Below are 27,454 nucleotides of genomic sequence, written 5' to 3' on the forward strand. Positions count from 1 at the left end.
GTGAACTTAGATCTACATAAATCCCTGTCTGGTCCAGGGAAAGCAAGTTTAATGCTTTCCTTCTGATCTATCCCATAGGAGAGACATTCCCTCATCTAGTCAGACAGAATAGGCCAAAATAGCAGCAGCTTTATTACAACTGTCAGTACTCTCCAAAATTTATATATTGGCTTCCTTCTTTCTAAGAGTCATCTTAGTGGACAATGCATGGTCTAGATATTGGAAAGCCAAGTACAGGCTTTCAAAAAGGTGGGGAGTTGGAAGTCTTTTTACCTTAATAAACTAGATAATGCTTCTTAAAAGAGCTTCTTTCTTCTTCCTCAGAATGAAAAAGAGGCTAGCAAAAAATTGGAAACAACCCAGGGTGACCAACCTTAGGGACATGGTTTAATAAATAATGATCCATCAACAGTAGGGAATACAATGCAGTCATTAAAATTATAACTAGAGGGAGCCTGGGAGACTCAGTTGGTTAAGCATCAAACTCTTGATTTTGGCTCAGGCCATGATCTCAAGGTCATTAGATCAAGCCCCACATTGGACTCCATGCTGATTGTGGAGCCCGCTTGAGATTTTCTTTCCCTCTCCCCACTAGCAGTTGCTTGCTCACACTCTCTCTCTCTAAAAAAAAAAAAAAAAAAAAAAAAAAAAAAAAAACTTTAAAATGATAGCTATGAAGACTATATAAATGAAAACATGTTTATGATATAATGGTAAGAGAAAACATAAGATTCAAAATAGGATGTGTACCATAATTGCAATATGTAAAAATCATATGCTCATCGCAGCTAACATTCGGAAAGGGAAAATTGTTTATGTGATAGAATTATAAATGCTATGATTTTTAAATGTGCTTTATTCTTATAACTTCTATTCAAATAAACATTTAGTAAATAAAAAGTAACTATTATGTCCTCTGCAAAAGAAATACTTATTTTTACAGTTGCTGAAAATAAATGTATTTTATTGTTGAATAAATATAAATGGAGGCACAGAGGAGAACCTATTCCATTGGAATGCTCAACTTCTTCAACATAGTAAACTGGGGCATTTAGCAGTAATAAATCTTGTGGCTGTCACAGGCATATTTTCTTGGGTTCCTCTCACTTAGCAACATTTAGAAACATTCAGAAAACTCCTCTTTTCTCCTTTTTCTTCCTGCAGGATTAGAAGCAGATGGTAGGAGCTGGTAGATCTGGAAGGACAGCCCAGGGAAAGAAGAGGTTCTAGTATTTGACCAGCACCAGTTTCATTTATTTATTTGCTTTAAATTTATTTTAAATTTACTTTTTAAACTGTACTCCAGGGTACCTGGGTAGCTCAGTTAAGCATCTGCCTTCGGCTCAGGTCATGATCTCAGGATCCTGTGATCCCGTCCTGCGTTGGGCTCCCTGCTCTATGGGGCGTCTGCTTCTCCCTCTCCCTCTGCCTGCCACTCTCCCTGCTTGTGCTCTTTCTCTTTAAAAAAATAAACTGTACTCCATTAAGGGAAAAAGAAAGAAAGAATTTTTATCTGCAATCCCACTACCAAACACAGTTGTTTCTGGATATATGTTTTTATAAAATTACAATTGCAATTCATAGCTATTTTTAGCTATTAGAAAATGGCTATACAGTTGCATGTTTTATTTTTTCCTCTCAACGTCTTTTTTTTCAACCTCTTAATGTTACTGTATTTAAGCTTTTCTATTGCAGTCCTCAGAATTATGATTTTTATTGCCTACATAATATTCCATTCAATATATGTGTCTTAATTCACTTAATCAGATTTTGTTGGATATTTGGCTGTGACCAGTTTTTTTTAGATTATTCATAATGGCATATGAAATGTGTTTTGTATGTGTAGTTTTGTCTTTCTTTTGAATGATTACCTTACTGACAAATTTGCAGGAGCGGAATTACTGTGAGAAAGGGCGTGAATTTTTTTTTATGACTTTTGATATATACTGTCAAATTGCCCTTCAAAAGGGCAATTCCTAATTTCTCCTACTATTGGAACACATGTAGATCTCTTTCCATCTTTTCCCTCCAAACCAAATCAACATCATGTTTGATAATATTTGCTACTTTAGTAAGTGTAATATGGTTACTGTTCTTTAGTATCAGTGTGATTGAATGTGTTAAATCACATCATTTAAGAACCAGGAATTTTAGATCTGGGATTAGATCTGGGTAGTTCCTGAATTATAATCAAGTGGTTTTCTTTTTCGTGTGTGTGTGTGTGTGTGTGTGTGTGTGTGTGTGTGTAAATCTGCCTCACGCCTTTTACAATTGCCTAATAGAGTAGGTTGTTGCTAGATGGGGGCAGGGGGAAAGCAGCAACTACGAAGTGTTCATATTACTCTGTGCCATATGTTGTTCTTTCATACTATCTAAGAGATGCCAGGATGCTGGGTATCTCCAGGCTAGTCGATGAAGGACTAAGAAAAAAGCTAAGTTGATGAGTATTGCCAAAAAATGGATAAAACTGCCAATGAAAAGACTCCAGTTTGCTTTTGATTTCTGGACCTCTACTGGTTTTCAGGCATACATATAACCAAAAGGTGTACAGGCACTTAATAGAAAATTGGTTACACAATACAAGAAGTGCTTGAAAAATTGGCATAATTCTTCACAATCCTCCCTAATGTGTTCCTGAAGTTTCCCAGTGGGGCTGCTCATGGGGATTGTATTTACTTGTACTTTGTTGCTAAGCAAGAATCAAGGTGTTGTATTTCAACCAGATGTCCTGAGTTGGGCCCTGCAAGATAGAGTAGCAAAGGGAGATATGTGTTTTGCCTTAAACAGACCTTCTCAGGCCATCACCATCCGTGTTCAGTCTCATGGGTGGATCTCTCCACTTGTCAGATTTACTAGCTCCTGAGGCTTTGGAAAAGCCACCTTGGTATCCTTAATCATTTAGTCATTGCTAATTCTCTTATAAGTGTCATATTACACTTCCAACAGTCTTCTTAGGCCATCCTCCTGGTTGCTTCCTGATCAGGGCCCCAAGGGTTATGGGGCCTGCAGACCTTAAAGCAGTCTGATTGCAAAAGTTCTTTCTAATGTCAAGGAAATTTTTGAAAGACTGAATGAACAAAAAAGATTACCAGGTTTCCTGACTTCTGTGTTGTGCTTTTCGTTGGCTTTGAGCTATTCAACAACTCTATAAATTGTAGAAAACCAATAGTAATGCAAAATATTCTTACCCATAGAAATGTAAATGAATTTTGTCAGGTGTAATGCAATTGGTTATTGTCCCATGGATATTGACCAGTTTTGCATCTATTTGCAAATTCATTCTAGCATTCATAATTGCCTATGGGAATCTGTCCTTTGAGTTCTCCTTTAAACTGGTTTTAACATTCACTGCTTCCCTAATTAATTGAGATGAGTTAAATAAAATGTTTGACATGTGTTCCTTTTATATTTGCATGAGAGTCAAGATTTTAACTTTAAAAAATTATCATTTAACAGTAGTTTGGCTTTCTACGGGGGCTTTACAAGCCCAGATAAGTTTCTCTTTTTGCCTGTTTGTCTGAACTGGAAGCATTCAGCTCTGTTCACTATAATATTTTCAATTTAGCTTTTTTAAAAAAAATTTTTAGCTTTTTTTTTAAAGGAGAAGAATTCAAAACAACTATGTTAGCTATAACTGCAACCAATGCTTCCTCCAGCCAGCTCTTCTCAGAATTGTATTCTCTAGCTTTCCCAAAAGACATATTTGGAAGAAGCAAATTACTTTGACATCAAGTTTTTGGCCTCATCAGAATCTGCAGAAAGAAGTTCCCTGACTTATGCAGAATAGGTCTGATCACCCCCTTGGAGGTTGGGGCTTCTTATAACAAGTCAAGTGGTAATTTGCCAGTGAGGAACTTTCCAAAAGGGGAGTTTTATGTAGAAACCATTTGTAGCAGAAACTTTTCATTTCTTCCTCAAATTTAAAAATGTTAAGAGTATATTTAAGGAGCAGCTTAACAACTACTTCTTCAAAAATAAATGCTACTAATTAAAGAATTAAGATGAGTTGCACAGTCATTTTTCGTGGGGGGATTCTGAGACAGTCAAGGTAAGATTAAGATTTGCATTCAGGTGAACACAGGAATAAGACTGGTTATAATGGAGGACTACCCCAAGGCAAAGTACAAACTAGGCAAATTGTTGGGGGTTGGTCCAACAATTCTCATAGGACTAGAACTCAGAAGCAAGACCAGTGATTTTTAGTCAATTTTTTTTAAATTTTTATTTATTTATGATAGTCACAGAGAGAGAGAGAGAGAGAGAGGCAGAGACACAGGCAGAGGGAGAAGCAGGCTCCATGCACTGGGAGCCCGACGTGGGATTCGATCCTGGGTCTCCAGGATCGCGCCCTGGGCCAAAGGCAGGCGCTAAACCGCTGCGCCACCCAGGGATCCCCAACTTTTTGTTTCATACTTTGAATTCAGCAGAAGTTAAACATAAGTAATTCATGTGCTTTGAAAAAGCTTTAAGATTATCAGGTATAGATACATAAGCTAGTGATTTAGGGGGAAAGCAGGGAGGAACAATTGGTTCTAGTTTAATTAATTCATTAACTGATGGGCATGATTGTTGATCCTTCTGGGCTTCAGTGTCCTCTTCTGAAAAATGAATGGGTTGGACAAGGTGGTCTCCAAAGGGCCTTCTAGTTCTGACCTCTTAAGTCACCTGTACAGGCTGAGAAAAGAAAATGGTCATGATTTTTGGAACTGTGGAGGTTAAACAAAGTGAAGATATGCTAAACTAGGGATATCATACCTGGTCTTGCAGGGGTAAGAACTTTAGGCCCAAGGGTGGATAATAGTGATACTTAGGTCATCTACCTTCTCTGGGTTGCCACCTTCTTCCCTGTCAGAGGCCAGTCTCCTTTGCTAAGCAGTTTGGCACATTCCTAAGGAGAAGCTTCTTTCCCTCAGGCTAGGCTTGGTGTCCTAACTTCTGCTTATGTATCCCACTTTCTGTTGCTAGATAAAGCTCAGCTTCCAAACTCCTCCCCCAGACTCAGTTTGTAGATTTTATTCTTCAGTGGTCATTACTATAAAGCATATTTCAATCAAGCAAAACCTGTATTCCAAGAGTCAATCAGTGATAGGTTTCACAGGAAAAAACAAAATCCCTAAATTGACTGAGTTGAACTGAACATGTATGAAAAAAAAAGCGTTAAGATGGTGGTTAGGACTGCCACAGACCTATGAACTGCTGACTTAGGCCTCCTGAGTATTCATTCACTACTTCACAATGTTTACAGAAGTTCTGTGAGCTGTGAGTGCCTATAGCCAGTGCTCAATAACTCTTTGAAAGGTGGAAAGGTAAATGAACGAAGTAACAAATTACAAATGAAAGAATCAATACAAGGTCTTCTGGGAAGTTTCACTGACTGTGGTAATACTTTGCAGAACCCCTCTGCCACCAGACGCACCACCATTTGCCCTTGGTGTTCTGTCATCTGATCTCCTGAGTATTTTTTGCTGCTAGAGTTTTCTTATTTGGTTTTGTTATTTTCTTTTTTTTAAAGATTTTATTTATTTATTCATGAAAGACAGAGAGAGAGAGGCAGAGACACAGAAGGAGAAGCAGGCTCCTCACGGGGAGCTGGATGTGGGACTCAATCCCGGAACCCTGGGATCTCGCCCTGAGCCAAAGGCAGATAGATGCTCAACGGCTGAGCCACCCAGGCGTCTTGGTTTTGTTATTTTCAAGATCAGCTTGGCTTGGCTACAGTACTGTAACTTTCCCATTAAACTGTATGATTAAATTAGGATGAAGAAATGATACCACTATTATCTAATAGATTCCAGCTTGAAATTTTCTTTTCTTTTTTTTTTAAAGATTTTATTTATTTATTTAATCATGAGAGACACAAAGAGAGAGAATCAGAGACACAGGGCAAGGGAGAAGCAGACTTCCTGCCAGGAGCCGGATGTTAGACTCGATCCCTGATCCCAGGATCATGCCCTGGGCCAAAGGCAGAAGCTCAACTGCTCAAGGCGTCCCCAGCTTGAAAATTTCTGAAAAATTTACTTCTTGGGTTTCTGAGTGTGTAAAATATATTGTTTATTGTGGCATAATGGAAAGAATGTGGGCTTTTCGGTTAGGACAGACCTGGATTTTAATCCTAACACTACCATTTACTAGTTGGGGGATGTTAGGCATGTATTTAGTATTTCTTCACTTTTCTTTGGGTTTGGTTTTTTTTTTATTTATTTTTATTTTTTATTTATGATAGGCACACAGTGAGAGAGAGAGGCAGAGACATAGGCAGAGGGAGAAGCAGGCTCCATGCACCGGGAGCCCGACATGGGATTCGATCCCGGGTCTCCAGGATCGCGCCCTGGGCCAAAGGCAGGCACCAAACCGCTGCGCCACCCAGGGATCCCGGGTTTGGGTTTTTTTTTAATTTTTTTTTTATTTTATTTATTTGACAGAGAGGGAGAGGGAGAGACCATAAGCAAGGAGAGAAGCAGGCAGAGGGAGAGGCAAATGCAGGCTCTCTGCTGAGCAGGGAGCCTGATGTGGGGCTGGATCCCAGGAATCTGGGATCACAACCTGAGCCACCCAGGCACCCCAGGCTTGTTTTCTTTTTTTTTTTTTAACATGTAGGAAAATAAGCAAATTATCTCAAAAAATTGTTCCTGAAGATTAAATGAGATAAACACATGTAACTTTGCCTAGCATAGTACCTGGCACACACTAGGGACTCATATAAGGTAGCTATTATTTTTAAAAAATATTTATTTATTTATTTGAGAGAGAGAGCACATGTGCACACATGTGCACACATGAGTGGGGGGAGGGGAAGAGAGAGAAGCTTTAAGCAGACCCCTCATTGAGCACAGAACCCCATGTGGGGCTCCATCTCACTACCCATGAGATCATGACCTGAGCCAAAACCAAGAGTTGGATGTTTAACCTGATTGAACCACCCTTTTTTTGTAAATAAAATAAAAATTGTACTTGTGAAAAATAGAGTTCTTACTTTTCAATTATAAATTATATAAATTTTTTTTGTCCATTGGTTTATCCCCAGCATTTGGAATGGTATCTGGCATATAGCAGGCACTCTATGAATATTTGTTGAATGAATGTAATATTTAACCATGCAAATCCAACAGTACTCCTTCAATATAACCTAGTGGGTGAAGGAAGCTGGTGCAGGACTGGGAAATTTATAACTCTAAAGTCTTCCAAGTCCTGTCTCAGGTTGCTTATCACGGTGCCAATATTGTATGCCAAAGGTGTCTGACTCTCTTAGGCTCAGATTCCCTTAATCTGCTCCCTAATACTCATGATGAGAAAATGCAAATTATGAGCACAGTCAATAAACTCTTTGGCCATATCTACTAGAAAACATAAGTATAATGGACAAATATGAAAGTTTGTTATGAGAAAGGATCCTAGGCTGAGTCAGTTACCCTGACTGTGTTACCTTGGACCAGTCATCCTATCCCTTTTTAAATGAAGGCAAATGGCCAATCTCTACCATACATAGTTGTTTGGGGGATGTGAAAACCTGTAAAGACAATCACTGCCAAAGATTCTCTTAAAGCCCTACTCTGCCAAAAACTAAATCTGCGATCTTACTACAATCCTGATGTAACATGTAGCAATAGCTCTGTGGAATATGCAGCCTGTTTCTAGGCTACTTGGTGGCCTGAATGCTGAGACTGACATACATTGCAGGGGATGAATGCAAATGACTCTCTGCCAGCAACAAGGTTTTCTATTTTTGAATGAAAATTCCTTTCATGAAGTGAGAGCCTCCCCATATGCTCAGCCACCCATGAGTAGCCAAAGACTTTATTGCAAAAATGAATATTCCACCAAGAAGAATTTTTATCTCCTTATCATTGCTTCGTGGATTTCTGCAAACATTCCTACATCAGCCATGTCTATAGTCACTTCCTCCAACAAGTTAGAGGTCTGCTGCTCTTCCCCTTCTTCATTGCATGTTTTACTTTTTTTCAATATGAAATGTGCTCAGCATTCTATTTTACTCTACTTTCCATCTAGAATAGTTTTCTCTCCATCAGACCCTTCTTCCTTCAAACCCTTGCTTGAATTAATCTCTGCAGAGTCTTTAGCCATTAACAAAGATTTGGTAAGCACCTACTCAAGGTAGGTCCTATGGAGGCTAAGACAAGGTCCTACCCTTTGAAGAGCATTGGCTATAATTTGGGCGAAGTGAGACATTTACACAGAATGGTGGAAGGATTTGTAAGTGTGAGTGGCATATTCTGAGCATCAGAGATATATAGGCAAATTGTCCTGGTTGAGAGCACTGTGGGCAGGCAGGATGGGGAGGGAAAATCCGAGCTGGGCTTTGAAGAACATCCTGAGTTTATTTTATTGTTTTAAAAATATATTATTTATTTATTCATGAGGCACACAGAGAGAGGCAGAGACATAGGCAGAGTGAGAAGCAGGCTCCCCATGGGGAGCCTGATGCAAGGCTCAATCCCAGGACCCTGGGATCATGACCTAAGCCAAAGGTAGACGCTCAACCACTGAGCGACCCAAGTGCCCTGAACGTACTGATTTTAAATGGCAAAGGGGAAGGTACAGGATATTGGAAAGAGGAAGGAGAGTAATGTCAGCAAAAGGTAAAAAGGCAGGAACATAGACTTTTGTTCCTGGACAATGAGACCTACAGTCAGGCAGAGACCACATTTTGTCAAGGCCTAGCAACAGTATGGCTGCAATGGTAGTTTAGGGCCAGATTGGAGGGCCTTGGATGTTAGGCTAAGAAGTTATATTACTGTTAAAGAGTCAAGGGGAAGTGAAGGATTTATTAAGGATTACTGTACAGTAGAATGACCTGATGGGCCCAGACTTAAGCACATTCATCTAATCAATAGTATACACAGTTGTCATAGAGTTGGGGCAAAAGGATGGTTGTGAGCGGCAGCCAGGCTGGTGGGAGAAGAAACTCTGACTTATAGCTTGTTTATCACTCTGCCATTCAAGGAATCCCCCAGTCTCTGTATGTCCAGTTCTATGAGGCTGAATTTTGCATCTATCTGTCAATAGTTGGGAGGTAAGTTGGAGGCCAGAGTACGGAATTTTTGAGCCAGGCAGACCTAGATTTTGAATTCAGACTCCACCATGTAGTTACTATATGAATTTAGGCCAGTCATCTAACCTCTCTCTTAAATGCCTCAGTTTCCTTATCTGTGAAATGTTTGTAATACAAACCTCCCACAAAAGTTAATGAGAAAGGCTAGCACATAGGAGATAAATATTCAACCAAAGTTCCTTTCCTTTCTTACCCCCTCCTCTAGTTAGTTGTGTGATCTTTTGCATGTCTTTCCCTGGGGGAAGTTGCCTCATTATACAATGAGAGAGGTATTCTTTCTACTTCTATGCTGGAAGCAAAGTCCTTGCCTATTGAATAACACATCTGACCTGTCTTCCTTTCTCCTTTCTCTTACTCCACTAGGGGAGGAAGTCACCCCATCAAAAATATTTGTTGAGATTCTAGTGTGTGTTGGGTACTGTTCTTGGCCTAATAGATAAAGCAGTGAACAAAAACAGACAAAATTCTCTGCCCACATGGAACGGATATTCTAGCTGTGGCTTCACGGGAGTCACACAATCAGCAAATGCACATATAATATGTCATATGGTGATAAGTGCTAGGAAGGAAAACACAGCAAAGGAGGGAGACAGGGAGTGATGGGAAATTGGTCAGGGAAAGGTTCTCTGATAAGGTGACACCTAAGAAGAGACCTGGAAGAAGTAAAGGAGAAGTAATGTAGCTCTCTGGGAGAATAGCATTCCAGGCAGAAGGAAAGACAAGTAAAAAGACCTTTAAGTGCGAGCATGCTTTACAAGTTCAAGGAACAGCAAAGAGATCAATGTGTCTGGAGCAGAGTGCAAAGAGAATAGGAGCAAGAGAGGAACCCAAGAAGTTTCCATCAATCACATCATGTGGGACCAAGGCAGGGATTGTGTAGGAGGTGGGGAGCCACAGGATTTGGAACAGAGGATTGATAGGTTCTGACTTAACATTTTAACAGAAAGCCTCTGATAACAAGATAGAGAATAAAGTATAGAGAACAGGAAAAAAGCAAAAAGCATGGAGACCCGGGAGACTGCTAAAATAGTGATCCAGTGAAAGAGCATGGGAGCTTGGACAAGGGTGGTGACAGGGAGGTAGTGAGAAATGGTCAGGTTCTAGGTATATTTTTGTTGTTGTTGTTGTTGTTGTTGTTTTAAGTAACCTCTACCTATTATGCTGAGTGAAGTAAGCCAGTCGGAGAAGGACAAACATTATATGTTCTCATTCATTTGGGGAATATAAATAATAGTGAAAGGGAATATAAGGGAAGGGGGAAGAAATGTGTGGGAAATATCAGAAAGGGAGACAGAACGTAAAGACTGCTAACTCTGGGAAACGAACTAGGGGTGGTGGAAGGGGAGGAGGGCGGGGGGTGGGAGTGAATGGGTGACGAGCACTGGGGGTTATTCTGTATGTTAGTAAATTGAACACCAATAAAAAATAAATTAAAAAAAAATTAAGTAACCTCTACCCCCAGCATGGGGCTAAACTCATGATCCCAAGATCCAAGATCAAGAGTCCTATGCTCTACTGACTGAGCCTGCCAGGCACCCCCTAGGTATATTTTGAAGGCATAACTGACAGCATTCGCTGACAGATTGGATGTGAGGTGTTCAAAAGAGAGAGGATTCAAAGGGCGCCTGGGTGGCTCAGTTGGTTAAGCATCCAACTCTTGATTGTGGCTCAGGTCATAATCTCAGGGTCATGAGACTGAGCTCCATGTTGGGCTCTCCACTGGGTGTGGAACTTTGTTGGGATTCTGCCTCTCCCTCTCCTTCTGTTCCTTCCTCTCCCCCTCTATGATCTATCTCAAAGAGAGATCTCTCAAAGAGAAAGAGAGAGAGAGAGAGAGGATTCAAGGATAACTTCACAGTGTTTGACTTGAGCAGTGGGAGGATGGACTTGACATATGCTGAGATGCATAAGACCTAGGGATAAGCACATTTTGGGGGAGAAAAGTTTTGGGTTTGGTTATGTTGAGCTTAAGATGTCTACTAGAGAGAATCCCTGAGGGGCTCAATGGTTTAGCACCTGCCTTTGGCCCAGGGCGTGATCCTAGAGTCTCAGAATCGAGTCCCACATCGGGCTCCCTGCATGGAGCCTGCTTCTCCCTCTGCCTGTGTCTCTGCCTCTCTCTCTCCTCTGTATCTTTCATGAATAAATAAATGAAATCTTTAAAAAAAGATGTCTACTAGACATCCAAGTGAAGATGGAGAGGAGGAAGTCGGATACATGATACATGAATCAAGGGTTCAGGAGAAGGTGATGGGAATATAAGGGTCCCATCTCAACTTTTTGAATGCAAAAAGAAGGGGGCAGGCATTTGGCAAGGGCAAAGCACATAGATGCTTTTCTGCATTTTTATATGTTTTTGAGTACTGTTATATAGTTTCCCTCTCATTTCCTTTTGGTGGAAGTCTCTTGTATAGCAGGGATGAACATTTAGTGTGCATTTATTATGTGCCAGACACTTTGACATACAGCATCTCATTTAAGCACAGCTATCTCACAAAACATATGCTGTCATCTACATTTTACATATGAGAAAACTAAGGCTCTGTAAGACAGGCAAAAATTATCTGTCCTAAATCACACAGCTGGTAAATGAATATGCTGAGATTTAAACCAAGATCCACGTTGTAAGCCCATGTCCCCCCTTACTTTCTATCTGCTTATCATCAGGTGGGTCAGAGGGTCAACTCTGTGATTTCTATGTCAATGATTTGTTCTGTAGATTATCCAGAGGTAAGAGGTATTTAAAACCAGCCCTTGGCCAACTCCTTATGATATTCTGCCAGAGGCTGTCAACTTGTTTTGAATGTTTATTATTCAGGCATTGTCAACTATATCATTTTATTATTAGGCCCAGACAAAACTAGGAAGGTAAACTTGATGGGACAAAAAGCCAGTGAAGTATTATAAACCAATTATATTTGAATTTATAGGTTATTTACTTTTCTAGATTACCCACAACTCCAACAGTAAGTAGTACAAAAAAGGAGGATAATTACACAATTGTCATTTGGTTCAATTTCCTTTATATCTATCCATAATGTGTTACACAGTAGGTGCTTCATAAGGGGTACTGGCAGGCCTCCCTTGGCCCACTTCCTTTTTTTGAATTCTAGGTAACCTAGTTTACCATACCAGACTTGATGCCCCATTAATTTGATAAACAATACTGGTGCCTATATGTAATGGGTGCTGTGCTAGTTCCTGGGAGTACCCAAGTGGAAAGGGTGTGATTCTTTTTTTAAAAAATATTTTATTTATTTATTCATGAGACACAAAGAGAGAGAGAGACAGAGACAGAGACAGAGACATAGGCAGAGGGAGAAACAGGCTCCAGGCAGGGAGCCCGATGTGGGACTTGATCCCAGGGACTCCAGGATCATGCCCCATGCTGAAGGCAGGCGTTAAACTGCTGAGCCACCCCAGCGTCCCAAGGGTGTGGTTCTTACCATCAGGGAGCTCATAGTTTATTGATGAGAAAGCATGTGAAAAAAGAAAACTACAATGTGGTAAGTGATATCATTGAGACATGCTCAGGGTACTACTGTTAAAGCATAAAAAAAGTCTGCTTTGAGTGAGTTGTAGGTCTTCACCAGAGAGAACGTGTGATTTGATTCTTGAGGAAGTTATCAGGTGTTCAAGGTGGAAGCATTCAGGCAAAGAAATCAGTTTGTCCAAAGACACAGATGTGTGAGAAGTGTCAATGAATTTAATTTTGTGGGAGTATAGGTTTCTTGTCAGATGGTGAGAGATGAAGTTGGAAAGGCAGATTATGGATTATGATAAGGAGCTGATATTTTGTCTTCTGGAATTCATGGGGCCAGACAGGTAAGGTAATATGTGATAAGGGCAGTAATGGACACTGGAGGAAAGAGGTAGGGATGACTGTGTGGAACTGGATTGTTTGCACTTGTTTCGGTTCTAGTTGACTGTAGCCATATGGGAATGTGGGTTCAGTGTTAGCAGGTTTTTTTATTTTTCTTTTAGAGATACAAGCAGGAAATCTGATTTTTTTATGTGAAACGTCCTAATTTCTAAATGCTGGTAATTAATTTTTTTATTCAAAGTTTTAGCCAATACTGCACCAGACACATCTGTTTGTTGGATGTGGCCTGTAGGCTGTCAATTTGAGACCTATGCTGTAGGAGCTGGGGTATTTATGAAAGCATAGAAGTGAACTGAAGTAACACTTCAAAACACTTTTCAAAAATAACCATGCATATCCCTCACTGGATGGCTCCATTTCAACATACCTACTGCATATGAAGACACATGTTCTTTCTCTGGGGAACCAAAAAGGGATTCTAGGTCAAAGTGACTTGCAGGTCTTCTGAGGGCAATGGTGCAACCCAGGATCTCAGTCTGGCTGTTAAAAGCCTGGTAGAAGAGGGTAAGCTGAGACCAGTAAGGCCTGCGACAACCACTACCAGGAGATGGCCATTACTTGTTTCCTTTTCACTTTAAGGAAATCAGGGGTAGTCTCTTTGAATTGTATATACAACCAAATCAACATAGCCAGCAATAACACAGACAAAACATGTTATAGCTGTTCAAGTCCAAACTCCTCATTTTGCAGTTGGAGAAACTAATGTTTCTGGCCAAAAAGTCACTGGCCAAAAAAACGTGAGTTGCTCAGAGTGACCCGGCAAACCAGTGGTAGGGTCAGGCCTACTGATTCCTATACTTAACATTCTTTCTAATAAGCTTATGCTGTGATAATTAAGGTAAATCAGCTCCATAGTTCCCCTAGCACCAGGAATTTCTAGACAGAACAAGCAGGACTTGAAATTAGCTTAGCTGGTAAGTGCCCTTTTAAATCTTCTCATGGGCATGGTGATGATATTCTTTGCAAACTTTATACTTCATGGTTAAGGACCAATGAGGGGACAAATAGATCTTTCTGAAGCACTGAGGTCATTCACAAAGTATCCGGAAGAAAAGTTGGCTGTGGCTAATATATGTAAGGTTTATGACTCCTGTGCTTTTTGGACTGACCTTTCCAGTGCATGTTTTGCTTTTGCTTCACAGTTTCTTTTCTATATCTCCCTATTCTTCTTCTTTCCCATCAGCCTAGGTCTCAGGCCTACCCTTGACAAGTCAATTAAACTGCTAATTATTTATAGCATGGGAATAGGAGTACATAGTGACCAAGAAGCACACATATTTCCCCTGCTATGGTCATTTAGCTCTCTATAATCTCAGACTAGTAACTCTTGTTGATTGTGACTCAACTAATCCTTTCCATACTTCATTTCAGGGTCTATTGTTCTGACATTTGTCTTTTTATTTTTTTTTGGTTTTTGCTCTGAAACTTTTTCTCATTGGTTCAGCTGTGGAAGATGCTGCAGTTGCAGCAGTGTACATCTGGAACAGTTGGCTGACTTGTTGAACTTCCCCCAGGGACTACTCCAGGGAGAGGAGGGGAGGGGAGAGGTGGAGAGGCCAGAACAGTTGCCTACAAACAGAGATGCCAATATTGCCTGGCCGGTTCTGTGGACCACCCTTGTAAAAATGCACCTCACCTGGCCCTCAATATCCCCATTTATTCATTGAAGGCACATATTCTCTGCTGAAAACTGGTTGCAGAGGCAGGCGAGAAACTCCTCTGGCTGTGGATTATCTCATACAGCACTTTCTGCATTGTAAAGGGACCCACACATATTTGTTGAATTAATTAATAGATCAAGAAATCTCAGGAGACTGTTTGAACCTGCATGGGGCAACATCACCTCAGCTCCACCTGGCTTACCTGCACTTTTCGGCCACTTAGATTGAGGCTCGAGACTCACTCCAGGAGTGGGGCTGCCTCATTTCCACCCCAATCTCACTCCCTTTGGCTCCCAGGCTCCTGGGTTTCCTTTTTCCTTTGGCGCGCCACAGGATTGCAAACACTGCAGGCATGGTTTCATTCCAAACCAAGAACTGTTTTAATTAGTTTAACGTCTGTTAAACGCTTTGAAGATTGAAAGCAACAGATAAGTGCTGGATGATGTTATTAACAACTGCAGTTAATTGCAAACATTTCTATTAATTCTAGGTTCTGCCTCCTTTTCTTTGCTCCACTTTCTTTCCAAGGTTCCCAAATTCTCGGCCTCCCCCTTCTTCCCTCCTCCTGCCGGTTTGGACGGTAGGGGGTTAAATTGGGGCGGAGTCCAGGCATGAACGACAGCGGCGGTCACCAACTGGAACAGGCGCAAGCGGGAAGAACTGGGTGGGGCAGTCAGGCAGAGGCGAACCCCCACGCCCCCAGGCCCCGCCCAGTGGCTGGAGGCCCAGGGTGGAATGGCAGGGGGCGGAGCGCCAAGGGCTGGCCGGCCGGTGGTTGGGCGTTCGGGCAGCCGCCCGGGGGATGGGGCGGGGTCGGCTTGGGCCACCTCCTTCATTCTCCCCTCAGGCCGAGCCGCCCCTCTCCCCCGTGCCTCCTCCTCCCTTTCCCACCCCTCAGAGTGGAGCTGCACATGCGGCAGCTCCCTGCTCCGTTCCGCCCAGCCTCCGTTGCTTTGGAACGGGTCCCTGCAGCCCCTAACCGATGGCAGGGCAGTAGCTGCCTGTCAGGGGTCCTGAACGGCTGAGGCAGACGCGGCGGCTCCAGGGCCTCAGAGAGTGGGTGTCTCCGGAGGCCATGGGCTACCCAGAGGTAGAGCGCCGGGAACCTCTGCCCACAGCAGCGCCGCGGGAGCGGGGGAGCCAGGGCTGCGGCTGTCGCGGGGCCCCTGCCCAGGCGGGTGAAGGGAACAGCTGCCGACTCTTCCTGGGTTTCTTTGGCCTCTCGCTGGCCCTCCACCTGCTGACGTTGTGCTGCTACCTAGAGTTGCGCTCCGAGTTGCGGCGGGAACGGGGAGCCGAGTCCCGCCTTGGCCCCGGCACCCCTGGCACCCTGAACAGCCCCGGTGGCCTCGACCCTGACGGTCCCATCACTCGCGACTCCGGGCAGCCATCACCTCAGCAGCAGCCGCTGGAAGCAGAAGAAACCGCACTCCCCCCACACTCCCGGGACGGGCACCAGGTGAGTCACCTAGTAGGGGCGGTGGCGGTGGCGGCGGCGGAGGCCCCCTTCCCTTGTGGGCAGGGCGGGAGCCCTCCCCCACAGGGCCCTGGGGAGGACTCTGCCACCTCCAGCCAAGTTGCAGGGCCGGACCGGGGAGGAGGCAGGCGAGCCGGGGAGAGGTTGCCCCGGGGCAGGTTGCCCTCGGTCCTGGTCTAGTTCCCCCAGACTCTCTCAGGACCCCTGGACTTGGGAACCCTGGCAGGCGCCCGCCGCCCCCGGCTACCAGCTGCCTTGGGGAAAGTTGGCGGCTCTCCCGGCCGCGGAGGTGCGGACGCTGCCCCTCCGGAGGACTAACGGCAGCAGCTTAGCCCTTCTACTCCTGGTGAGATTCTCTGCCCGCGGTGCTTGTTTTTTCGTGTCCAGAGCTGATGCCAGCACAAGCAGGCTCTCCTTTGGAGTTGGAGCGGTAAACGGCTGTAGTAACTGCTCCACAGTTGAAACAACTTTTAATCGTATATTTAGCGCGGGTCCTTGTACGCTGACCACAACGTGGGCTTGGTCACACTTACCTGCAATTTGAGACTGATTGTCCTCAGTGTTCTAGTGAGGATCAGCGCCCCGGTGGAATTCTGGTAGAAGTATGCCGTCTTGCTAGACAACTTTTGAACAGCAATTTAAAAAATCTATGAAAATAAAACTCACCCTTTGCATGCCGGTTCTGACTCTTGGGGGTGGGGGTGTGAATAGGGTAAGTGTGAAGTCTCTTCACTACTGCTAGTTCCAGAAAAAGAATCCACTGATGGTATAATGAATTACTCAAGAGTAATCTTTCAAGAGCAGTTTTTGTTTTGTTTTGCAGTCTTTATAGTTGGCAAACTATTAGCTTTGGTGATTGTCTTCCACTTTTTCAGCTCTTTATTCAACTAACTTTAGTGCACTTAAAATACGTATTCTCTTAACTGCCCTATTTTGTCGTGAAATTTAAAAGAGGCAAGTGTAAGAGAATCTTTTTGAGGTGGTTAGAGAATAATAGTGAATTTGTTCCTTTTGGGGAAGAGGGCAAGTTGTGCCAATAAGTTTCTTGAAATGAGGGACCCCGGATTTCTATATTTACTACCACATTCAGAGTCATTGTCATACTCTGTAAACATCATTTCTGCTCTTTGACTACCCATCCAAAGCTGGCATCACATTCATGACGAAACTGTAATGTTGGGACTGACATATATTCTACATTGTGCATTGTAAAATTACCCTGAGCCTAAAAATGTCTTGCTAGCACACTCCAACATACTTATATAACAGCTTATCAAAGAAGAGAATCAGTAGACATGCTTCTCATACTTGAAACTTTAAACACTGTAGCTAAATGATAATTAACTAGGATTCTGGCTCCCTTTATCTATCCACCCCCACCCCCACAGTGCCCAGTAGAAATACTTAACAGCTGAACATTGATATTCTGTGAAAAGATGAAGTAATTGAACTTCCTTAGTCAAATGGTAGCCAACCCTTTTCAGTATTTAGGATGGACAGACCTATGTTTATAGACTAAGGATTATAGCAGGACAGCTGCACTCTTCTGTGGTGGTATGGGGCTCTCACTGGTCTACAGTGGCATTTAGTTGCCTATTGTTTGCATGGCACTTCAAATAGTTCTGTCTAGATTTACATACAGCTCCTCATTTTCTGTCCTTTACTTCTGTTTTAATCTTTTTTGAGCAGTCACGACAAGCAAACTGGCTCTTTAGATTTGCTGGCATCAATTGGAGTCAGACACTTTTACAATTGTAAGGGGCCATATGAGTCCATTTTGTTTGATCTCCTTGGATAGCACATAGGTCCTGAGGGAGGGGAATGATTTATCCAAGGTCATTTACAGCTATGGTCAAGGGTAGATAGGAAGTTGGCCTCTTGACTCCCAGTTCAAGAAAGTTCATTTGTTCCCCTATAGCAGGCAACTCCTGGAACTTTTGGGAGAAAGTGGGATGGAGCTCCGTAGTACAATTCTTACAATGTACAGGGCTCAGGTTTGCGTCAATTTCTTTTATTCTACCTGTATTTTGGCCAGACTAAGTTTAACATGTATCTTTACTCTTCCTCACTGTTACTTTCAGGAGAATTGAAGTACACTTTCAAGGAATTTTAGCCCAGATTCAAATTATGTTTCTCTTGAGAATATTAGTTTTACTATACCCACTCTCCCCACCCCCAAAAGTTTGGCTATTAGACTTAAATTGATATGGCTAGATCTTGGGTAAAATTTCTAGTGCCCTGGTGCACCCTCTGCTGGCTTTGCAGGGACATTTAATTGCAGTATCTGCTGACAGTCAAGATTCGAAGTTGTGCTGACAGATTCTGATTCATAAACAAGGAAGTAAACAGCCTTGTGGGATTTGGCCACGTAGGTCATATTTTTATATTTTAGTTTTTCAACACAAACAGCTGCAGTTACAGCAACTCTTAGATGGAGAGGAAGAAAGATAAAAATATACACCCTTCAGTGGGCAGAATATTCAGGTTTCTCACCAGTTTGTTTGCAAGGAATAAAGACAAACTGGTGAGAATAAATTGCAGAAAGATCTCATGAGACCAAGTGGGCAAAGCAGAGTCAGTTCATTATATAAGGCTATACAAACCTATCCGTGTTTATGAGATGATGGGCTCAGTTACAACTCAAGAAAGGGATCTAGAGATCACTGAAGAGTGTCACTTGTATCCCTCAATTTAAAAACATTTAAAACAAGGTACAGAAAGAAATTAGGGCAGTCAGGATACATAGCAGAAAGATCAGCAAAGTTCTCCAGGGGAATTGTTAGAAAAGCCTCCCCAGTAGGGACGTTGTTAATGATAAAAAGTGAGAGGGTCACCTCAGATCTTTTGGAATCATAACTGTCTCCTTCAGCTGGAGTAGCCAAGGAGTACCTGTAGATTAATCTGGCAACTCGTTAGAGATGATACGAAGATCATCAACTTCTGATTTGGACAGTACACAATTTGATTGTTAAAGTAAAAAATAAAAGTCACTGTTGATCATTCTATAAAGAAATTAGCCCAGTTGTGTTTATGGTCCTCAAAGCCAATAATATGGTAGACATCAGCAGGATGGATGTTGAAAATAATGACAAAACAAAACCCTTATCTTTTCCACGTAAAAGACCAAGAGTAGATTTGCATCCATAATCATATAGAAAATTCTGGTTGCTGCTCCTCAAGAAAAACCTAACAGCTGATAAAAGCCCTTAGAAACCCAATTAAATTGATCAAAAGTATAGAGAGATTTTCTAGTTTTTTTCCCCTGTCTGGAGAGAGAGAGAGGTTAAAGGAAGGATATGATCAAAGTCTACAAAACCATGAGAGAGATGAATAAGGTTAATATATTAGTATAATTTAACAATTTAGCTCAATAAATAGCCTGACTCAGCCCGACACTATGTTAGGTATTAGATATCTTTTAATGCTTAAAAGATTCTTTTGGAAGAGAGGCAAGTAAAGGTAGTATCTCATTCAAATGATTGCCTAAGAGATAATCTAAATTGGAATTCTAAGATTTAGGAAGAGTTTAGGAAAATAGAAATGGGTAGATTAATGAGAATTTATTTGAGACTGTTGGGGATATTTGGAAAATGTTCCTAATTATTTGAGGTGATGACCTAGAAATCAACTTTTTTTTCACAAAACATCTCTTGGTTTAAACTATAGATAGAACATTAGTATATACTGATTTTACATTGCTTGTTAAGGCTGGTTGATCAAGAAAATGACTAGGAGTCATTAAATCAATAATTTTTTTTTTAGAGGAATGGGATCCAGATGAAACAGCCTTCTATAGGGTTTAAATCTAGTGTTTTCAGTTTGACATTGAAGGCTTTTGATCGACTGGCTCCATTATACCTATCGCATTTTCTCTCTCACTAATTCTACTCCTGCAACGCACCCACCATATCCTGTCTTGGGATCATTCTATAGTTATTATTGCTGTTTTTCGTTTAATAACTCTTGTGTCTTTATATAGAACTCCTCAGAAATCTGCCTTCTTTTTTTTTTTGTCTTGTTCCACAGTACTAATTCAATGCTAGTTATAGTAAGGGACTTAAATACAAGCCTGCTTTCCTTAAGTCTTGCTAAGCCTGTGTCAGCTATGCTTAGGTGAGTAAATTGTTCCACTAGCAACGTTTCACTGGTTTCTAGAGTTATTAGAAAGTGAAATAGAGAGGAGCCCTAACCACATTACCTTTAAAATGATGTAAAAAAGCTTTCTGTAATACATAATTTGATGTTTTGTTTTATTTTGTATCTAAGTCTCATCTCGTTCTCAGATTTTGTGAAAAAATAATCTATAATTTATCTGTAAATACCTTACAGGGAAGATCTCTTTATAATAGAGAAGCCATTAAATACCCAAGAACATTACCAAGAAAACCGTTTGCCTTGCTTGTTAGGGTGGCCCTCATAGAGGACCGACTTTATATCTGTTGTACTTAGTTGTTCATCCTCCCCCCTCACTTTTCTTTTTTTTTTTTTTTTTAAATTTTTATTTATTCATGATAGTTACAGAGAGAGAGAGAGGCAGAGACACAGGCAGAGGGAGAAGCAGGCTCCATGCACCGGGAGCCCGATGTGGGATTCGATCCCGGGTCTCCAGGATCACGCCCTGGGCCAAAGGCAGGCGCCAAGCCGCTGCGCCACCCAGGGATCCCCCCCCCTCACTTTTCTATTGAAGTATTGCATACATACAGAAGAGGTGACAAATCTTTTTTTTTTTTTGGTGACAAATCTTAATTGTGCAATTTGATGAATTATTACACAGTGAACACACTAATGTTACCAGAACCCAGGTCAAGAAGTAGAACTAGCCAGGTGCCTGGGTGGCTCAGGTCATGATCTCCAAGTCCTGGGATGGAGTCCCATGTCAGGCTCCAGGTTCAGTGGGGAGTCTGCTTCTCCCTCTCCCTCTGCCTCTCCCCCTGCTCATGCGCACTCTTTCTCTGTATCTCTCTGTCTCAAATGAATAAATACAATATTTTTTAGAATTTAAAGAAGGAAATAGAACTAGCATCTCATAATCCCCACATTATGCTCCATTCTTATCACTGTACCTTCTCCCTCCAAAGTTAATAATTATCTTGACTTTTAACATCATAGGTTAGTTCTACCTATTTTGAAACTGATATAAATTAGTGTATATTTTGTAGGGGGTCTGGTTGTTTTTCTCAACACTGTGTTTGTGATATCCATCATGTTGCATGAAGCTATAGTGTTTTATTTTTATTTTTGTATATTATTCCCTTGTTTGAATATACTACAGTTTATTCATTTTATTGATAATGACTATTTGGATTGTTTCTTGTTTGGGTTATAATAAATAATGCTATGAATATTATGCATATCTTTTGCTTATATGTATTTGAATTTTTTTAAAGATTTTATTTATTCATGAGAGACAGAGAGAGAGAGAGAGAGAGAGAGAGGGGCAGAGACATAGGCAGAGGGAGAAGCAGGCTCCATGCAGAGAGCCTGATGTGAGACTCTATCCTAGAACTCCGGGATCACACCCTGAGTCGAAGGCGGACATTCAACTGCAAAGCCACCCAGGTGTCCCTGTATTTGAATTTCTGTTGGGTATATACCTAGGATTAGAATTTTTGGGTTGTAGGGAATGCATAGTTTCAAATTTATTGATAATGATAGTTTTTCTAAGTGATTATACCAATTTACATTCTACCAGCAGTATATGAGAATTCAAGTTGTTCCACATTCTTGTTAATACTTGTTATTATCATTCTTTTAAATTATAGCAAATCTAGTGGGTGGGCTTGTAATACTATCTCATTGTAATTTTAATTGACATTTCTCAGAAGACTAATGAAGTTGTACTTTTACACATGTTTATTTATTTGGATAGCTTCTTCTATGAAGTACCTATACAAGTATTTTGCTCATTTAAAAAAATTGAGTTATTGTCTTTCTCCTATAGGTTTGTAGGAATTCTTTATATACTCTGGCTATGAACCATTTTTTGTACTTTTTATGTTGTAAACCCTTCCCAAATCTCTTTTTAGTATTCTTTGAGGAACAGACCTTTTAAATTTTAATGTATCTAGTTTTTCAGTATTTTCCTTTATGACTAGTGTTTTTTTATGTTTCATTTAAGAAGTATTTTCCTATCTTGAGATCATGTAGATATTCTTCCATGCTTTCTTCTAGAAGCTTTATGTTTTTGGCATTCACATTTAGATCTACAGTCCATCTAGAATTGATTTATGTGTATGGTGAGATATTAGGGGCCAAGCTTTATCTTCTATGTATAGACACTCAACTGATCCAGGCCATTTATTATAAGGAATGTCTTTTTTCTTCACTTCTTTAGTGTCACCTTTGTCATAAATTGTCTGCATATGTGTGAGATTGTTTCTGAACTGTTTGTTCTGTTCTATTAGTCTATTTGTCATTGTAACAATACCATAGCCTTAATTACTGGACTTTTTAATAAGCTCTTGATATCTGGTAAAGCAAGTCCTTCCACCTTGTTTCTCTTCTTTAAAAGTATCTTGGATGTTCTTGGCCCTTGGCATTTCTCTATGTATTTTAGAACCAGCTCGTCATATTTCACAAAAAGAATAATTTTAAAGGGAGTGATGTCAGCAGGATAGATTAGGAAGTCCTGAACCCTCCTCCTTTCCCCCCAACACACTCATTTAGCAATGATTCAAGGAAAAATTCCCTTTGTGAGAAATTAAGGGACTAATTCAAAGAATTCTATAACTGGGGTGAACATGAAACCAGACTCACTGATGCTAGCAGGGAGATTTGGGACACCCTATCACCGGCTCAGCACCATATGATAAGAGACCTTCTAGCATCCAACTTCTTCCAGAGGGGGCAAGGGGTTGGTTCACATGTCTAGCACTCCCAAGTTTTCAGAGGACCTACTTCTGTTTTGCCAGTCTTGAAACTCTGAGAGGCCTGCCTAGGAGAAAACAGAAACAGTGTCTTGGGCTGGTAGATATCCTAGATCATCCCTCCTGCTGAGCACAGAGCAAGAACAAAAAAATCCCAGCTGTCATTATTTCCTTGGGGAAGAAACGTTTATCTGTGCATCTGGTGCTCCAGGGCTGCCCAAAGCACTGGCATCTGACTTGTCAGTCTAGAAGTGGATGGATTTGACACAGTTTAGTTTCAGGGGAGAACAGAAATGATGGCTAGGACTGATAGATGCCATAGATCCTCTCACCCTGCTCATCACAGAGTGGGTAGATGAAACATTTCAGCTTTGAGCTTATTCCTGGAGATGGAAGAATTGATCTGTGGATTCAGTGCCACAACTTCTCCAGGGCTGCGCAAAGAACTGGCATCTGTATTGCCAGTCTTGGATCTCTGATGGGTCAGGCATAGTCCATTCTCTCTGGAGGAGAATGGAGATGGCAGTTTGGATTGGTAAATGCATAGCCACTCTACTCTACACAGAGTACATAGAAAAAAGCCACAGTCATTTGCTTATCTTTAGGGAGGGAGAGAATTGATAGAAGCCCCCAGAATTGCTGATTGGTGAAGGTCTTATATACAAGACCAATCCATGGAGCTTGGAAGAGGTGCTTTTTTGTGTGTAATGTATAGACACCAACACAGTCAAATGAAAATGAAAAATCAGCAAAGATGTTCCACACAAAGGAATACATTATATGTCCAGATACCCTAAAGAAACAGATCTGAGATTTGACAGAAAATTAAAAATGACTTATAAAGATGCTCACCAAGATCAAGAGAACAGTGCATAAATAGAGAATTCTAACAAAAGAGACTGAAAATAGAACCAAATAAAAATCATGGAGCTAAAGAACCCAGTAGTAAAACTGAAGAAATCATGAGCAGGATTCAGCAGCAGATTAGGTAGAGCAGAAGGATCAGTGGACTAAAATTGGTCTTTGGAAATAATTCAGTCAGTGGAAAAAGAAAAAGAAAAATAGTGAGAAAGCTTAAGGGACTTCTGGTATACCATCAAGCAGATCATTATAGATATTGGGGAGTCCCAGAAGGAGAAGAGAGAGAGAAAAGACCAGAAAGTTTATTCAAAGACATAATGGCTGAAAACTTTCCAAATCTGGGGAAGGAAATGAACAACAAAATTCAAGAAGCCCAGAGATTACTAAATAAATAAACCCAGAGAAGCCCACACCAAGACACATTATACTCAAATTGTAAAAAATCAATAATATAATTTTGGAAGCATCATCAAAAGAAAACCTATTTATCATATACAAGGGAACTCCCCACTAAAACTGTCAGTAACATTTAAGCAGAAATCTTTCAGGCCAGAAGGAAGTGGGATAATATATTCAAAGTGCTGAAGGGAAAAAAACTGCCAACCAAGAAGACAATACCTGTCAAAACCATTCTTAAAAATAAGAAGAGATTCAGACATTCATAGAAAGATTAAAAGCTGAGGAAAGTCATCATCACTAGACCTGACTTAAATGCTTCGGGAAATGTATTGCTTTGAAATGAAAGGATACTAAAGAGCTATGTGATAGCATAAGAAAGTATGAAACTTATTGGTAAAACTGAATATATAGACACCTATAGAATACTGTATTATGGTAATGGTAGAAGATAAGTCACTTTTATTTCTAGGGTAAAGGTTAAATGGCAAAAATATTAAAAATAACTGTTAAAAAATACACTATGAAAAAACTATGGATGTAAAATGTGACAAAAATAATTGTGTATGGAAAATAAGAGTTTTTAAAAGATTTTTAAATTATTTATTCATGAGAGACACACACAGAGAGAGAGAGAGGCAGAGACACAGGCAGAGGGAGGAGGCCCCATTCAGGGAGCCTGATGTGGGACTTGATCCCGGGATTCCAGGATCACGCCCTGGACCAAAGGCAGGCGCTAAACCACTGAGCCACCCAGGGATCCCCGAAAATAAGAGTTTTTATATGCAATTGAACTTAAGTTATCAGCTTAAAATAGACTTAGAAATTAAAAGATATCAACACAAAAACAAAATACAAAGGAAGACAGCAAGAGAGGAAATAAAGACAAAAGATTCTCAAGACTAACAGAAAACTGACAAAATGGCAATGGTAAACTCTTCCCTATCAATAATTATTTCAAACATAAATATACAAAACTCCTCCAATCAAAGTTATATAGTGGCCAAAAGGATAAAACCAAGACCCAGTCATGTTTTCTACAAAAACTCGCTTTAGATTCAAAGACACAGATAGACTCAATAAAATATAAAAATCATATGGTATTTGTCTTTTTCTGACTTTCTTCACTTAGTGTAATACTTTTTACCTCCATCCTTGTCATTGCAAATGATTTCACTCATATGTGGAATTTAAGAAATGAAACAAAGGAAAAAAAAAAAGTAAACCAAGAAACAAACTCTTAATTATAGATAACAAACTGATGGTTACCAGAAGGGAGGTGGGTGTGGGTGGGTTAAATAGGTGATGAGGATTAAGGAATGCACTTGTGATGAGCACTGGGTGATGTATGAAATTGTTGAATCACTATATTGTATACCTTAAAGTAGTATTGCACTGTATATTAACTACCTGGAATTTAAATAAAAACTTAAAGAATAGAAAAAGTTCATGCAAATGATAAACAGAGCAGAATTGGCTATAATTACATAAAAAGAAAAACTTTAAGTCAAAAACTATCAGAAGAGACAAGGAAGGACATATATTTATATATTGATATTTATATAATGATAAAATAGTCCATTCAGTAGGATGATATAATAGTTATATATGCACCAACATCAGAAAACCTAAATATATAACATAAACATTGACAGAACCAAAGGGTGGAATAGACAGCAATACAAAAATAGTAGGAAACATCAATGCTTCAGTTTCAATAATGGGTAGAACATCTAGACAGAAGAACAATAAGGAAACAGAGGACTTCAACAATAGTATAGATCAATTGGACCTAACAAACATGCAGAACATTCTACCCAATAGCAGTATAATATACATTCTTCAAAGGCACACATATCTTTCACCAGAAAAGATAACCTGTTAGGTCACAAAACAAGCCTTAACAAATTTAAGAAGATTGAAATCATACCATGTATCTTTTATGAACAGATTAGAATGAAACTAGAAATCAGTAGCAGAAAAAAAAACTGGAATATTGACAAATACGTGGAAATTAAACAACACATAAACAACCATTGGGTCTAAGAAGAAATAAGAAATTCGAAAATACCTCACGAAAAACAAAAACAAAAACACAACCTACCTAAACTTATAGGATGCAGCAAAAGTAGTACTAAGAGGGAAGTTAATAGCAATACATGCCTACACTGAAAAAGAAATCTCAAAAAGATGACCATACCTTTAAGGAGTTAGAAAAAGAACAAAATCCAAAATTAAAAGAAAGAAGGAAATAAAGATTAGAGCAGAAATAAAATAGAAGATAGAAAAAAGAGTTTTTTCAAAAAGATAAAAGTGACAACCCCTAGCTGGACTAAATGCAAGAAAAAAGATGACTCAAAATCAGAAATGAAAGGAGACATTACAACTGATGGCACAGAAATAAAAAAGGATCATAAGAGACTACTATGAACAATTATATGTCAACAAACTGGTAATCTGGAAGAAATGATAAATTTCTAGAATAGAACCTACCAAGACTAAATCATGAATTAGAAAGTTTGAACATAACCTGTAACTAGTATGGAGATTGAATCAGTAATCAAAAAGGTCATAACAAAGAAAAGACCAGGACCAGATGGCTCCACTAGTGAATTCTACCAAATATTTAAAGAATACATAATACCAGATTTTCTCAAACTCCTCCAAAAAATTGAAGAGGAGGATACTTCCAAAATTATTTTATGAGATTAGCATTACCCTGATACTGAAGCAAGGCAAAGACAACAAAAGGAAAGAAAACTACAGGCCAATATCCCTGATGAATATGAGATGCAAAAATCTTCAGCAAAATACTAGCAAACTGAATCCAACAGCACATTAAAAGGATCGTACACCATGGCCAAATGGGATTTATTCCTGGGATGTGGGGATGATTCAACATATAAAAATCAATTAATGTGATACATTAATAGAATAAAAGATGCAAATTACATCTCAATAGATGCATAAAATCATTTGACAAAATTCAACACAATTTTATTGTAAAAACTCAACAAAATAGAAATAGAAGTAAAATACCTTAGCATAATTAATATATGAAAAGCCCACACTTAACATCATACTCAATGGTGAAAAACTAAAACCTTTTCCTTTTAGATCTGGAACGAGGCAAGGATGTTCACTCTCACCATTTCTGTTCAACATAGTACTAGGAATCCTAGCTAGAGCAATTAGGCCAGAAAAAAGCCATTCAATTAGGAAGAAGTAATATTGTCCTTG

The 27,454-nt window shown here is 40.2% G+C and overlaps 1 protein-coding gene across 6 annotated transcripts in view; it reads left to right on the forward strand.

Moving 5' to 3' along the window:
• Window positions 1–15,370: 15,370 nt before the first annotated feature.
• EDA (ectodysplasin A) overlaps window positions 15,371–27,454 on the forward strand; it is a 435,453-nt gene continuing 423,369 nt past the window's right edge. For 3 of the 6 annotated variants that reach the window (XM_025466087.3, XM_025466089.3, XM_025466090.3), the window contains exon 1: window positions 15,375–16,073. In XM_025466087.3, the coding sequence (XP_025321872.1) occupies window positions 15,690–16,073 (384 nt within the window). In that variant the 5' untranslated portion in view covers window positions 15,375–15,689. Of the gene's footprint in view, window positions 16,074–27,454 lie in introns of all 6 variants that reach the window. The other 3 variants (XM_025466086.3, XM_025466088.3, XM_049107433.1) reach the window with 2 other exon arrangements.

The sequence above is a fragment of the Canis lupus genome, chromosome X (assembly GCF_003254725.2).
Source record: "Canis lupus dingo isolate Sandy chromosome X, ASM325472v2, whole genome shotgun sequence".
NCBI lineage: Eukaryota > Metazoa > Chordata > Mammalia > Carnivora > Canidae > Canis > Canis lupus.